This window comes from Mus musculus, chromosome 2 (assembly GCF_000001635.26).
Source record: "Mus musculus strain C57BL/6J chromosome 2, GRCm38.p6 C57BL/6J".
Classification (NCBI taxonomy): domain Eukaryota; kingdom Metazoa; phylum Chordata; class Mammalia; order Rodentia; family Muridae; genus Mus; species Mus musculus.
This window is the reverse complement of record NC_000068.7, coordinates 74,565,334-74,579,039: the sequence shown is the minus strand read 5'-3', so window position 1 is coordinate 74,579,039 and position 13,706 is coordinate 74,565,334. Positions and strand designations below refer to the sequence as shown.

General features: G+C 36.2%; 1 protein-coding gene across 8 annotated transcripts in view; it reads left to right on the top strand.

Moving 5' to 3' along the window:
• The window catches only part of Lnpk (lunapark, ER junction formation factor), a 64,623-nt gene that overhangs the window by 419 nt on the left and 50,498 nt on the right, over positions 1 to 13,706 (top strand). For 2 of the 8 annotated variants that reach the window (NM_027133.3, NM_001110209.1), the window contains exons 1-4: positions 92 to 221; positions 5,414 to 5,502; positions 8,064 to 8,105; positions 9,912 to 10,099. In NM_027133.3, the coding sequence (NP_081409.1) occupies positions 5,476 to 5,502; positions 8,064 to 8,105; positions 9,912 to 10,099 (257 nt within the window). In that variant the 5' untranslated portion in view covers positions 92 to 221; positions 5,414 to 5,475. Of the gene's footprint in view, positions 1 to 91; positions 489 to 527; positions 794 to 5,413; positions 5,503 to 8,063; positions 8,106 to 9,911; positions 10,100 to 13,706 lie in introns of those variants that run through there. The other 6 variants (XM_006500147.4, XM_030252058.1, XM_030252057.1 and 3 more) reach the window with 4 other exon arrangements.

Sequence of the window (13,706 nt, the reverse complement as noted above, 5' to 3'; positions counted from 1 at the left end):
CACCAACGGCTGGGCCGGCCGGATCACGTGATGGGGGAGCGGCGCGCGCCGGCTGCAGCGCCCATTGGCTGGCGGCAGGAGCGCGGGGTTTGATGGGAAGGCATTGGCCGGGCCCAGCGCTCTATCTGTAGGTGCTGCTGCCTGCTCCAGAGGCTCTACGCGGTGGCGACCCAGGCTTCCCCGAGTGGACGCCCAGGCCGAGCGGCGCCCGCTTTTCTCAGGTAGGACTGTGAAGGGAGGGCCGCGTAGACGGAGGCGCTCCGGACAGCGGGAACCAGTCTCCGGGTTCCTCGGCGCGCCGGCCCGGGTGCCTCCGCCCCTGCCAAGTGGCCTAGAGCTTGGTGGCGGCTGGGGAACACGCCGCGGGGCTGCTGCCCTCCGTACACTGTTGCCGCCTTCTCTCGTGGATCGCCCTGAACAGCGGCCCGAGCGGCTCCGGAGCGCACGAGACCCGGCTCTGCCTCCCCTGAGGCCGGTGTTCTTTCCGGGTATGTTCTCAGGGATTCCGCGCAGTGGCTGTTTAGAGCCCGAGCCCTTGGGCCCCCCCTGTGTTAAGAAGTGTCAGAAGGTCCCAGAGAGCACATCCCTAGCTGAAATATCCACCCTGAGAGCCCCGATCACCTCCGCGTCCACCTGAGCTGGCACGACGGGAAGGTCTGAAAACTGTCAGTGTCATGCTGCTCCGTCCGCGTGTGGGCGTGGATTGTGAGCGACTTAGAGGAGCTGCTCCACAACCATTGTCCTTACTTATTGGAGGGACAGCGACCAGTCTGAGGGGTGGGGTAGGACGAAGGTGCGTGGTGACAGGAGCGACCCGGGAAAAGCAACTCCAAGGGGCATCAGTAGGTTTAATTCTTTGATGGTGTGTTTGCGGACGGAGAGTTCGGATTGGTGAATTTATTTCTGCGTGCAGTTTTAAGCAACACCTGCGACTCACTGAGTTTTCAGTGTTCTGTTCTTACTTTTTGGTTTCTGGTTTGTGGTGCTTAGAGCCTATTGTTTTCTGTCTCTGTGGCCTCAGTCTTAGCGTTGACAACATTGTCTAGAGGTGTGATGGATGTGAGTAAATTTAGTTACAGGCATATATATGTTCAAGCTGGCAGGCAGGGCTAATACCTAGTTCCCAAAGGTCTCCATAGTGCCTTCTTAGAAGAACAAAGTTGATTTCGAATACGAACCTTAAGCAAGAGTGGTTCATTTAAAAGTGAAGTTTTAAAAAGTTCCTTGACATCTATTGGGGTCACCATAGTAATGATGTTAATAAATGTTTATGGTGTTTATATGTTGGAAGAATGCTTGGATAGGTGACTCTAATAAAGGTATGAGTTCATATAGAAATCTCCCTGTCAGTCTTTTTTATTTTTAATTTTTATATTTATTTATTTTGTGGTGGTCATCTCATATTAAAAGTGCTTTTAGAAGTGTGCTTACCATTTTTTTTTTTTTTTTTTTTGGGCAATAAACCTGGTGTAAGATATTTCAGAGTTGCCTATTTGGACATTTGAAAGCGATTTCGAACAAATCACATTTAAACCCAAATTGTGTAGTATAATGTGGAGATGCTGTTAAAGGTGACTAGTTTATATTTAAGTTTGGAATCAAAGGTTAAAAACCACAAAACTCCATTTCTTTTGTTGTTTTCTATGAAGGCTTATACGTTTATTATAATGGGAAGTGCTTGAAAAATACTCCATTTATTTATTTCCATGCTAGGGTAAATGAGAAAAATATTTTTAGTAAAAACACAAACTTATTTTATACTTACAGATTTTAAATTATGAAATAATTAAAATATGCACTCATTTAATGGAATGTTAGGCACATGCTTCATTTAGATATTACATGTGGTTTTGGTAACAGCAATAGTAATGGCTAAAATTACCTAAATACTATGTGCTAAATACTGTGCCAAGTGATAAATAAGTTCACTAAATTTATACAATTCCAAGGAATGTAAATATTCTAACTGCTTTATTAGCCAAAGCTCAGAGTTTAAGAACTCTCTAAGTTTAAGATCATATAGCTGGTAAATGGCTGAGCCATGTTTTGAATCCTTATCCCATTGTTTTAATGTGATTTGAAGTGAGTTGAGAATTCAAGAAAAACACTTAGGTCTGAGTGTGAATAACAGTGGAAAACATCATCAGTATGGTAGAGGGCTGGAGAGCTTGGGGGCACTCAGATGACCCATATGGTGGGTCACAGCCATCTGTAACTCTAACACCCACTTCTGACTTCCCTGGGCACAAGGCACACACATGGTGCACATACATGCAAGCACAATACTCATACACATGAAAATAAATCTTAACCCCCCACATTTAGATGCACTCAGCCCTTAAGGTCATACATGCTAAGTCCCATTGTGATATCAGAGCTGGAAAGAGACTGCACTTGTTTGGGGACAAGCTGCCTGAGGAAGGGAGTGATTTATGCTTCAGAAGGAAATGCTAGAGTCAAGAAAGTGAGATGGATTAGAAAATGGCAATAAGTACATCAAGAAAAACAATTATGGGTAATGACTATGTTATCAGGTACTAGGGTAAGTCAGGACAGAGTTAAGCCTTTCAACACCCTAGAGGATTCTATCTGTCTTTTGCAAATAAGGAAATTGAGAAACAGGGATATTTAATGTTTTGGCTCCTTTTTTTTTTTTTTTTTTACAGTAAGTGATGGTCAGTCAGAATTGGAGTAAAGGAAAGGACAGCAGCAATGGGTGTGATTGAGAAATGAACTCAGTACTATAGAAAATAGCCAATCTTCCTGTGTTTTACATCTGTTAAAAAATACTATCATATGTACATTATAGTAAATCAGCTTTAATACTACTAGAATGTGATAGAAAAATTTCTGAAGCAGTAAGAATCGATTGTTGCTATGCTTATGAGAGCATGGATTTAATGACTATGACTTATATCTCAGAGGGTAAATGTAAAAGCACAACTTCTTGCTTCAGGGAGCCTGGAGGCTAAATCATTGTTTTTTAACAGCAAAACATTTTCCAAATAAATAACTGACATAAAATAGGTATTCATTATGAATTACGAGCATATTTCATATGCTCATTTAAAAAATAATATGCAGTAAAGACTATTTTAGGCTAGTTGATCTAAAAGTTCTAACGGAAACCCTAGGAATTTAGCAAGCCATTTAGCTTTTCTCAAATGCAAATGTAAGCACTCAGATTTAATCTGGTAGGGATTGGGCTACCTGATGCATTCATTGCCATAAACACTGTCTCTTGTTTATAACTCATTTTCTATTTTAGTAGCTTTGCTTACCTACTATTTGAGAAGGTTCAAGGAACTCTCACATATTTTATTTAACTTTGTTTTTATTTTTCTGTTTTATGGTGCTGAGAATTGAGCTCCGGGATCTACATGTACTAGACAAATGCTCTACCTCTGACCAGCATCCCCAGCTGTTTATATTGTATACATAGACATTCTAGCCTATAGAGCTATATTCCAGCCTATGCTATATAAGTACTCTTCATTTCTGACTTCATGCTGTTTGGAATGATTGGCTGCATTAAAAAAAAAAAAAAACTAAAATAATGTGTCTGACTTTGCTGCCTAGTATCTTTGGGGCTTAGCATATTACTTCTGTAGCTTCAGGGTCTTAATTTGTGAAGTGGAGGGGGACAGTATCTAAATGATAAAATTCTTGGGAATCACTTGTTTTAGGGCTTCTTAGAGATCTTGTGCCAAGTGTGTAACTGATGTTGTTATTAATTTCAGACAGTAAAAGGTCAGTCTAAGCCAGGTGGGACATGATGGTACACGTTTGTAATACCAGTCAGTACTCAGAGGCTGAGGCAGAAAAGTAGTTGAGGGTAGGCTAGACTATATAGGAAAACCCTGTCTCAAAAAATCCAGCCCAAACAGAATTTGGTCTCAAGGTATGATTGTTACAAGCTTGGAAGGATACACTTCTTTTAGAGATGGAAATACGCAATCTAGTTGTGCATGAAACACTGTCAGATATCAAAAGCCAGTTTCAAAATAGTGTGGCAATGACAGAGAAATACAAATAAGTAATCATCTAAATTTCTTTACTTCTATCTTTCTTGGTGATTATTTTTAGAATCCTAAGATTTTAAGATTTGTTTAATCTTGACTCAGAGTTTATACTTTTGTTCATTAGATTTCCAGAATACCTCATAATCACATTTTAGAGTTTCAAATACTGAGGAATATCTATCTATCTATCTATCTATCTATCTATCTATCTATCTATCTATATATATATGTATATATATCTATATCTATATATCTATATATAGATAGATATACATACACACACAATATATATATGTATATATATATATATTAATTACTGGATTAATATTTAGTTTGCAACTTAATTGTAGTTTGTAAAATTAAGTTAGCATGCTTCAGAGTGTTTTAGAACAGATAATATTTTTGCCCGTAAGAAATTACTTTGTAAATGAAAGTACTTTATAATTAGGCATTCATTACTTTTCTAAAAAAAGAAACTCTTAAAATAGATATGCCTTGAGATAATTCTGACATATAAATAGTATTGCAGTTCTTACTGGGTGCTGATAATTATTTTGTGATTATATTTATGGTTAAGATATGTGAGATACACCTATGAAAATAAGTGTGTGTGCGCATGTGTGTATATGTATGGTTTTACACAGATAATCATATACTTGTAGCCTGATAACTATCAATTTTAGAGTATAATATTACCATTTCAACTTAAAAGAATAAGAAATTATAAAATGATTATCTGTTAAGTTGATTTATGATCTTACTATTTCTGAGTCTTTATATAACATTGGAGAATCATAGATAAACAAAGAGAATACACAGCTAGCTGAACTTAAATTCACCTAACTTGAGAGTCTTAGAAGTTTAGTAACACATGCTTAAATTGGGTGTTGAACAGCAGTATTCAGAAACAGAAGTCTGAAGATAGAAGGACTTTAGGACTTATTTCTTATGTGCTGTGGGGGCAAATCACTAGCTTTCTTGCTCTCTAATTTTTTTTTCTCTAAAGTGTTTATACTAAAAGGCTGCCTTGTGATAAACTATTGACATTACTCACTTTAATTCACAAAAATATTAAGGCTCAGATTATTGAATGATTTATTTTTTTTTATAACAAGAACAACATAGAGAAACTATTAAAAAGACCAGGAAATCTGTAGGTATGTGTATACTTTCTAAAGTGATTTGTCATTAAAATTAATATTTTGAACTCTATTTTTACTTTTAAATATGTCCTTACTTTGAATATACCAATGACTATCTGGATTCAAGTTTTAAGTGGAGGCTAACAAATAATTTACTGTATTTTAATGTAGTATTGCAACATAAACAATTTAGAGAGAATGTGTTCTGTATTTAATTTAAAAATTTAAAATATTTTACTTTGTTTCTAGCTGTGACTTCTTTTGGACAACTCATGATATTTATTATTGTGCCAAGTTTCTGCAAATAAAAGATGGGTGGATTATTTTCTCGATGGAGGGTAAGAAAACTTTTTCTGTATTGCTAATTTTTAAAATCTAACAAAAAGTATTACAAAGATTTTCACAAAGTTATCCTTTAGAGTATACTTTTGAATGAGTTTGAAATGATGTATTTAATTCCATTTAAGTCCATTAGAATTACTTCTTTGGATATTATTTTGGTAGTTCTATTTATTTTATGGGTATCTAATATGTCTAGTAATTTATTTTTATTTATGTATTTTATACAAGTAGTTTTCTTACAACAGTTTCATACTGCCCAAGTTCCAAGTTTATTCTAAAAGTAGTTGAAATTAAAAATTTTATACCATACTTACGGTTTTTGTATACTATTCTATCTATCTAATCTGTCTGTCTGTCTCTTTTAGAGACAGGGTTTTACTGTGCAGCCTTGAACTCAGAAATTTGTCCTGCCTCTGCTGGTATTAAAGGAATTTTTGTTTGTTTTGTTTTGCTTTTTTATTAGCATGTCACATAAATTTACTGATACCACATTAAATATGCTTTTGAGAGTTATAGGTAGAACAAAATTAAAAATGCAGATTTTATTAGATAAGCCTTTAGAGAAAGTATCTCAAATTTAGAGATATAAAATATAAATTATATTGATAAATACTCTTCTAATGTAAGAAGAGATAATGTAGTCTAAGATAAACTAATTACCTTATTCTTTATCATAATAATAGAGTCTAGTAATACTTGGTAAATAATTTAGCTTCTGACTTGTTAGATCCATGTTTTAGATTTGTGTTATATTGACTTTCTTTCTCTTTTAAAAAATCCCCCCCAAACAAATCCACAGGTAAAAACAACATATTTATTGTATATTAACATGATGTTTTAAAGTGTATACATTACATTGTTTAGCTATAGCTAATTAACATATGCATTAACTCATAATTATATTTTTTGTTGTGAGAAACATTCCCTCTGTTAGCATTTTTCAAGAATATAGTATATAGGGCTAGAGAGATGGTTAAGTGGTCAAGAGTACCTGTTCTTGCCAAGGACTAGAGTTGAGTTCCCAGTGCCCACATCAGGTCATTCACAACTGCCTGGGGCTCCAGTTTCAAGGATCTGGCACCTCTAGCCTCCCATGATACCTAAATTCGCATTCGCGGAACTACACACAGAAACATATGTATATGCATACTTTAAAATGAAATAAACTCACAAAAAGAGTATAGTTATCTTTATAAGCTGTAGTCACAACGTAGAACTTGCTATGTATTTTGTATCCCTTGACCCCCAAAGCTTTCAGCTCTTCAACTCTCTACCTCCAGTTCCCTTAGATTTCTTACTTTCTACTTGATGGGATCTCATTTTTTCATTCCACAGATGAATGAAGTGACTCCTCTTTAAAAGTCTTTGACAGAGCCAGGTGGGGGGTGCGGGCACGGTGGGGGTGGGGGAAGGGGCGCTGTTTATGCCTTTAGTCCCGCACTTGAGAAAAGGAGGCAGGTGAATCTCTGTTAAGTGAGAGGTCAGCCTGGTCTGCAAAGTGGGTTCCAGGACAGCTAGGGATGTTGTTACACAGGGAAACCCTAACTCAAAGAACAAAATAAAACAAAAACAAAAACAAAAAATTTTGACAGACTGAGATTTAATTTATTTTTTTTTTAATTTGGTTGAATTATATGAAGTTGCTGATATTCTGCTTTGACATACAAAAATGGCAATTTTTCATGATTCAATCTTACATTATCAACTCTTGTAGGGATATAATACTGTTATAAATATTTTCTCAATTGCCATTTGAACCATTCTGGCTTATATAGAAATACCTTTGGCAAATAATCTCTGCTATTAGAAAGTATTCCTATATACTCTTTAACGATTTCATTTTTCAAAAGCTGTGTACTTAGGGCTAGAGAGATGGCTTAGAGGATAGAGCACTGATTGTTCTTCTGGAGGCCCTGGCTCCATTTCCAGGACCTCGTTGGTAGCTCACAGCCAGCTATGACTCCAGCTACAGGAGATCCAGTGCCCTCTTCTGGCCTCTTTGGCACCAGGGATGCACATGTTATATAGATACACACAGCCACATATCTATAATCATTTAAATCAATCAATCAATCAATCAAACAAACAAATGAAAAAAATCCCCTCTGGAACTTTGGGAATCACAGGAAGATAGTCTATTTTTTAATTTTTAAAATTTATTTTTTACCTCCAGAGCCCCGTGGGGCGTCACTGCTGAAACCAGTTGGTAGCTGCTAGCACAGAGCCTGGGCACTACTGAACTAGACTCTCTTTATTTAGTTCCTCAATCTTTTGGTATATGAATCCCTTTGGGTGAAAATATGTTTCTCTCTATAAAAATCTGTTGAGGTTAAGACTGGTAAAAGTAGAGCTATCAAAAGTCAAAAGTTATTTCAAGAATCTTACATAGTTTGGTAATTGTAGTTTTTCAATTATAGTTATGAACAGATAGCTTGGTAACATTGAGAAACCTAGTTGAGAATTAAAATGGTCTTTAAGGACTACATAAGTGTGTTTTTAACAAAATGTTTGTTGTAACAACTTTTAATGCCAGGTCTTATTTCTGTCTCTAAAACAGGCAAAACCTTCAACAGTAGAAGTTCTAGAAAATATAGATAAGGTATGTTCTTTGGCTCTAAAATATTTTAATTATTTTAGATGTTAATATTACTTTAGTAATTTTATATTGGAAAAGAGATATGGGAACCTAAAGATGATATAGAACAGTGCTTCTCAGCCTTCCTAATGCTGTGACCCTTTACTATAATTCCTCATGTGTGGTGACACCAACCAGAAAATTGTTGGGAGAACCCTCATGTACTGTGTCAACTGGCTATGATTTGTGTCTGTATTCTCAGTTGTTAATGTCTGTGCCTCTGGTGCCAGGCTAGCAGAAAAAGTAAAGTAAATGTTTGTTGCTCTCTTACCTGCCCCAAAAGAAATGGCAAACTGCCATGGACGAGGTCACCTTGTCCTCAGTGCCAAGGGGGCGAGACAGAGAGATGGGTCAGGTGTTGTCCTGCTGCTGATTGGTTCAGACTCGAGGAGTAAAGAGTGAGTCTTTTTGCATAATGAACTGGCAGCTGGAGCTGGGCGGGAGAGAAAGAACCTGAACAGGGGGAGAGCCCTGTGGAGAGAAGTTGGGTGAAGTGTGATGGACAAGCTGAGGGACTTCCCAGCAAACAGCCTTATACTTACAGATGTCTCCCTGTCTTTATTATTAGAACCCAAGCAGGACCCAAGAGCCTAACAACATCAAATTATTTTGTTGCTACTTCATAACTGCAATTTTGCTACTATTATGAATTATAGTGTATATAATCTATATCTGATATATAGAACGTTTGATATGTGACTCCCTCAAAGGGGTTGTGGTGACCCACAGGTTAACAACAACTAATACAGAGGAGTCCTGAGAACTATGATCTGAAAGAAAAAAAAAAAAGAAATCTGAAGTCTTTTAGTGACTTAGGAAGCCTGTATCAAGTAGTAATAGAACCCGTTAGAATGCAATTAGAGCTAACATGGTGTAAATCAATGTAACAGGTAGCTTAATAAAGATTGCAGGCTACTGTGCAACAATTATATAGCTTTAAATTTTTTTCTTATTTATGTTTTGTCCTTCAGGATATTGGAAGTAGTGACTACACTGTGAAATGATGTAATTTCAACCACTGTTTTGTTTTGTTTTGTTTTGTTTTGTTTTGTTTTGTTTTGTTTTGAGATAGTCTCACCATATTCTGTCTTCTGGCCGAAAACTGTCTATTTATACCAGACTGGTCTTAGACTTGGAGAAATCTGCCTGCTTCTGCCTCTGTGCCAGAATTAAAGATATAGGCCACCATACTTAGCCCAACTATTTTTATTCTTTTTTTTCTTTTTTCTTTTTTTTTGGGTCAGATTTTTAAAGGCCATATGTGGAGAAGTTTTATTTTTTTGACTCTATAAATATTTGCTGATGCCAATTTCATTTCTCTAGTCTTTGGCAATAGACTGATAGACAGATTAAAAATAGTATTTAGGGGCTGGAGAGATGGCTCAGAGGTTAAGAGCACTGACTGTTCTTCCAGAGGTCCTGAGTTCAATTCCCAGCAACCACATGGTGACTCACAACCATCTGTAATGGGATCTGATGCCCTCTTCTGTTATGTATGAAGACAGCTACAGTGTACTCACATATATGAAAAAATAAAACTTTAAGAAAATAGTATTTAATATTTCAGTTTAAAAAGTAATTGTAGACTTATTTAGTTTTTAACTTCACTTTTAGTTTACTATTCCATATGTTTGCTTTAAAATGTCAGAGCATTGAATTACATTGAATTTTAGGAATCTTATACAATCTTTCTGTCATGTTAATTCTTTCAATTTTAATTTTTAAATAATTTATGAGACTTCACAATATGGAATACTTTTCTCTTAACAGGAAATTCAAGCATTGGAAGAATTTAGAGAAAAAAATCAGAGATTGCAAAAATTATGGGTTGGAAGATTAATTATCTATTCTTCAATTCTTTACCTGTTTACCTGTTTAATTGTGTACTTGTGGTATCTTCCTGATGAGTTTACAGCAAGACTTGTCATGACACTCCCATTTTTTGCTTTTCCTTTGATGTAAGTATTATTTTTGTTGATCTTTTTCTTTTTTGACCAGATTTTAATTTTTTATTATAAAATATTAATGTCTCAGATTGAATAAATTCATTTTTGCAGTTTGATAATTTTTTTTAAATTGTAGGATAATTTCTACTTTATAGCCCAAAGGATATCACCATTGTTACTAGTAATGTATAGTTTTCTGATAGATGGCATGATTCCTGTAGGAATTGGGCATGGAGCAGGGGAGGTATTGAGTGGCAGAGGCTTGTAAAACTGAAATAGTAAGTGTTCAGATGACTCTAAATATGTATCTTTCACCCAAACTCCTTTCTTTAATTATTGTTACAATCAATAATTTCTTCCTTAAGTACTTCATAGTCTGGTATTTTATAGGAGGTATATCTCAACTGAAAATTTTGGGGAACAGGTTTTTCATTTAATTAGCAAACATTTATATGGATAACAGTTGTGTAGACATTGGGTTATAATTGTGTATTGTGAACAAAATTGAAAAATCTTTGACTATAGCTCTTAGGCTATGTGTAAAGTAATAAATATGCTATGAGAACAGGGGCCCCAACTCAGGCTTAGTGTGGGGGGTCTAGAAAGAGTCTTGATTGTAAGTTTTCAATTGGTCTGAAGCAGCTTAAAGCAACACTCATTATTATATCAGAGCTCTGAAGTTTGAAATTCAGGCAGCTTAACTGGGTCTTTGCTTAGAATCTCAGACTGGAGTCTCCAGGGATGAGACAGTGAGTGGTCTATTCAGAATCCCAGGAGGGAGGATCTATAGACCTAGGCTGTTGGTCAACTTCTGATGCTCTGATATACCTGGGTAATCTATGATAATCTCCCACTTTAAAATCAGTAACTTTGATCATAGCTGCACAGTCCTTCACAGCAGTTGCCTAGATTACTGTGTGATTGATTATATAACCAAAGGCTGCACTAAGAGGAAGGATCTCAGTGGAATTGTTTACTACAGACTTCTGAAGAATTGATGTCTGAATTTGAGACTTGCAGAATGGATTATGTATAAAGTAGTCTGACATGGTGGCAAGAACAGTGGTAGCTGTGACTGTAGGAGTGTCGTCACATTGCATTTGCAGTTGGGATACAGAGTAAGGTGAATGCTGTTGCTACACTTGTGTTTACCTTTTCATTAAGTCTGGGACCCAGCCCAGAGTGTGGGTCTGTCTACATTTAGTTAAGCCTCTTATACATGTCTGGATGTCTGTTTCCTGAGTGATTCTGAATCTAGCCAAATTGACAAGATTAACCATGGCGTTATTTTAGCCACTGAGAGTGTAGCTTCTAATAAATTAGAAGGAAGTAAGAGTGGATCTGGAGTAGGAAGCTGGAAGGATATTGTAGTTGATAAGGGAAATGATGAATGCTTTGTATTTGGTGGGTGGGAGAGGAGCAGATGGATTGAGTGAAATTGATGGATTGGAGATTTAGGAAGTAGAATTGAGAGACTTGGTAATTGGATATGGGGTGAAGAGGAGGAATCACTTCAAGGATAAAATTCAGGTTTATAGTTTGGAATATTTGGTTGAGGGCATTATCATTCATCAACATAGTGAATAACACAAGCGGGAGGAGGTTTGGTGAACCACTGTATCTTCCTATTGGAACTGTCAAATGAATGGCTAAGTATGAGTATGAGGTTTAGAGAAAATTCAGTAGCTAAAAGTCAGGCCTGTAATCCCAGCTACTTGGAAAACCGAGGCAGAAGGATCACAAGATTAAGACCTGCCTGGACTGTAGGGGAATTGATTCAGGCTATGCAACCTACTGAGCACCTGTGTCAAAAACAGAAAATACAAAAGGTCTAGGGACTATAGTATATTAGTAGAACATTGCTAGTATATGTGAGGCTCTGGTTTTGGCTCCTAGTACCACTCACATGCACGCACACACACACACACACACGGTTACCAAAGCCATCATCTCTTTATTTATTAAGTATTAGGTATCTGCAATGTGTTAAGAAGTGATCCAGATCATAGTGATGTGAAAAGTAGTGGTAAGATTCTGCTCCATGTAACTTGAATTCCTGTGATTGGGCAGATAAAAATAGAGATAAGTTAACAAAGACATACAGTTAATTGGAGAGAAATATGTGCAATAAAGGATATCAAGTGATGTGATTTAAAATAGGTTTCTTTACAAGGGTCCTGGAAGGCCTCTTTTTAGGCAGTGGTATTTGAGTTGAGCATTGAGTGTGAAGAACAAGTACAGAAAAAGTTGAAGTTTATGAAGACTATATGGAGCATATAGTGGCACATATACCTAGAAAGTTCTATATAAGGTATTATTTAAAAAATACTAGTGGTAATTCTTTCTAATGGAGTGATTTTAAGTAGTTCTTTTATTCTATATGTTTTCTGGTAATGTTTTCATTTTTTTTAAACACCTGTGTATACTTTATATTGTTAAAAACAAGGTCTAGGATTTGAAGGATTTGCTTCTAAAACTAGAAAATAGAAAATGTGTAGACTGAGAATTTGAGTATATAGTTTTTGAGGGGCAAAGATGACAGGCATATTTGTAATGTGTGATGGAGAGATAAATGCTGAAGGGAGGTTATGGAAAATCAAGCCTGGGAGTATGAATCTCACAGTAGGTGACGTGGGAAGAAGCTTGATATATAGAAATTATAGCAAGAGGGCCACATATAGGCTGTTTTATGGAGACAAAAGTAGAATATCTAGGAAGCTGCTCTATAAGGTCTTTTGCTTGATTTCATTTTTGAGACTGGGTTTCACTATTTGACAGTGGTTGGCCTGAGACTCACAGTGTACACCAGGCTGACCTTAAACCTACAGAGATCTGCTTGTTTCTGCTTCCTGGTTGCTGGGATTAAAGGCTTGCACCATCATTGCTTGGCTTAATAAATTTAATCTAAAGATAAAGGTAAATTGGTCTGCCCAGTAATATCAGATGTTAATAGATAACTTAGAAATATTTTGAAAGTTAAAACTGGTAGGATATGACAGGAAGAAATGGGATATAGAAAAAGTATCAAGACTGCTAGGTCAGGTTTTGGTTTAATCTTTAGTGCAGGACATATTTCCAAATTTAAACTCCAAAACTCATAATCAACTTTGCATGTGTAGAGTGAACACATTTATGTGTGTGCTCTGTGAGACCTGAAGTTGAACTCAGGTCTAACATTGCAGTTAGTTTTCTGGTTGTTGGCCTTGAGCCTCATTATATGCTAGGCAAGAGCTCTGTCTCTGAGCTGTGCTGCCAGCCTCTCTCTTAACATCTTTATTTCCCTTTCTTAAAAAATCTTTTGGATTTTTTTAAAATTCCAAAGTAGAAATGATTTTATAATGCTAAGCTCTTTTACATTGCTTCCTTTCTATTTTTCACAAAAAGTAGGGAGAAAATAAGATTAAAAGTATGAGATACTTCATTGATTTAAATATTTTAATAAAAGTAGGAAAAATACTCGAACTTTACATTCAATTCGATATAGCAGTTTGATTTTCTGAATTTAAAATGTAATTTATAAATATCTCATTAGAACTTTGCTAATTCTAGTTGTTGCCCCAAGTTGTGCTTTGCTGGATCTGTTACTAAGTCACAAGAAATACTTTTGAGACAAATAAAT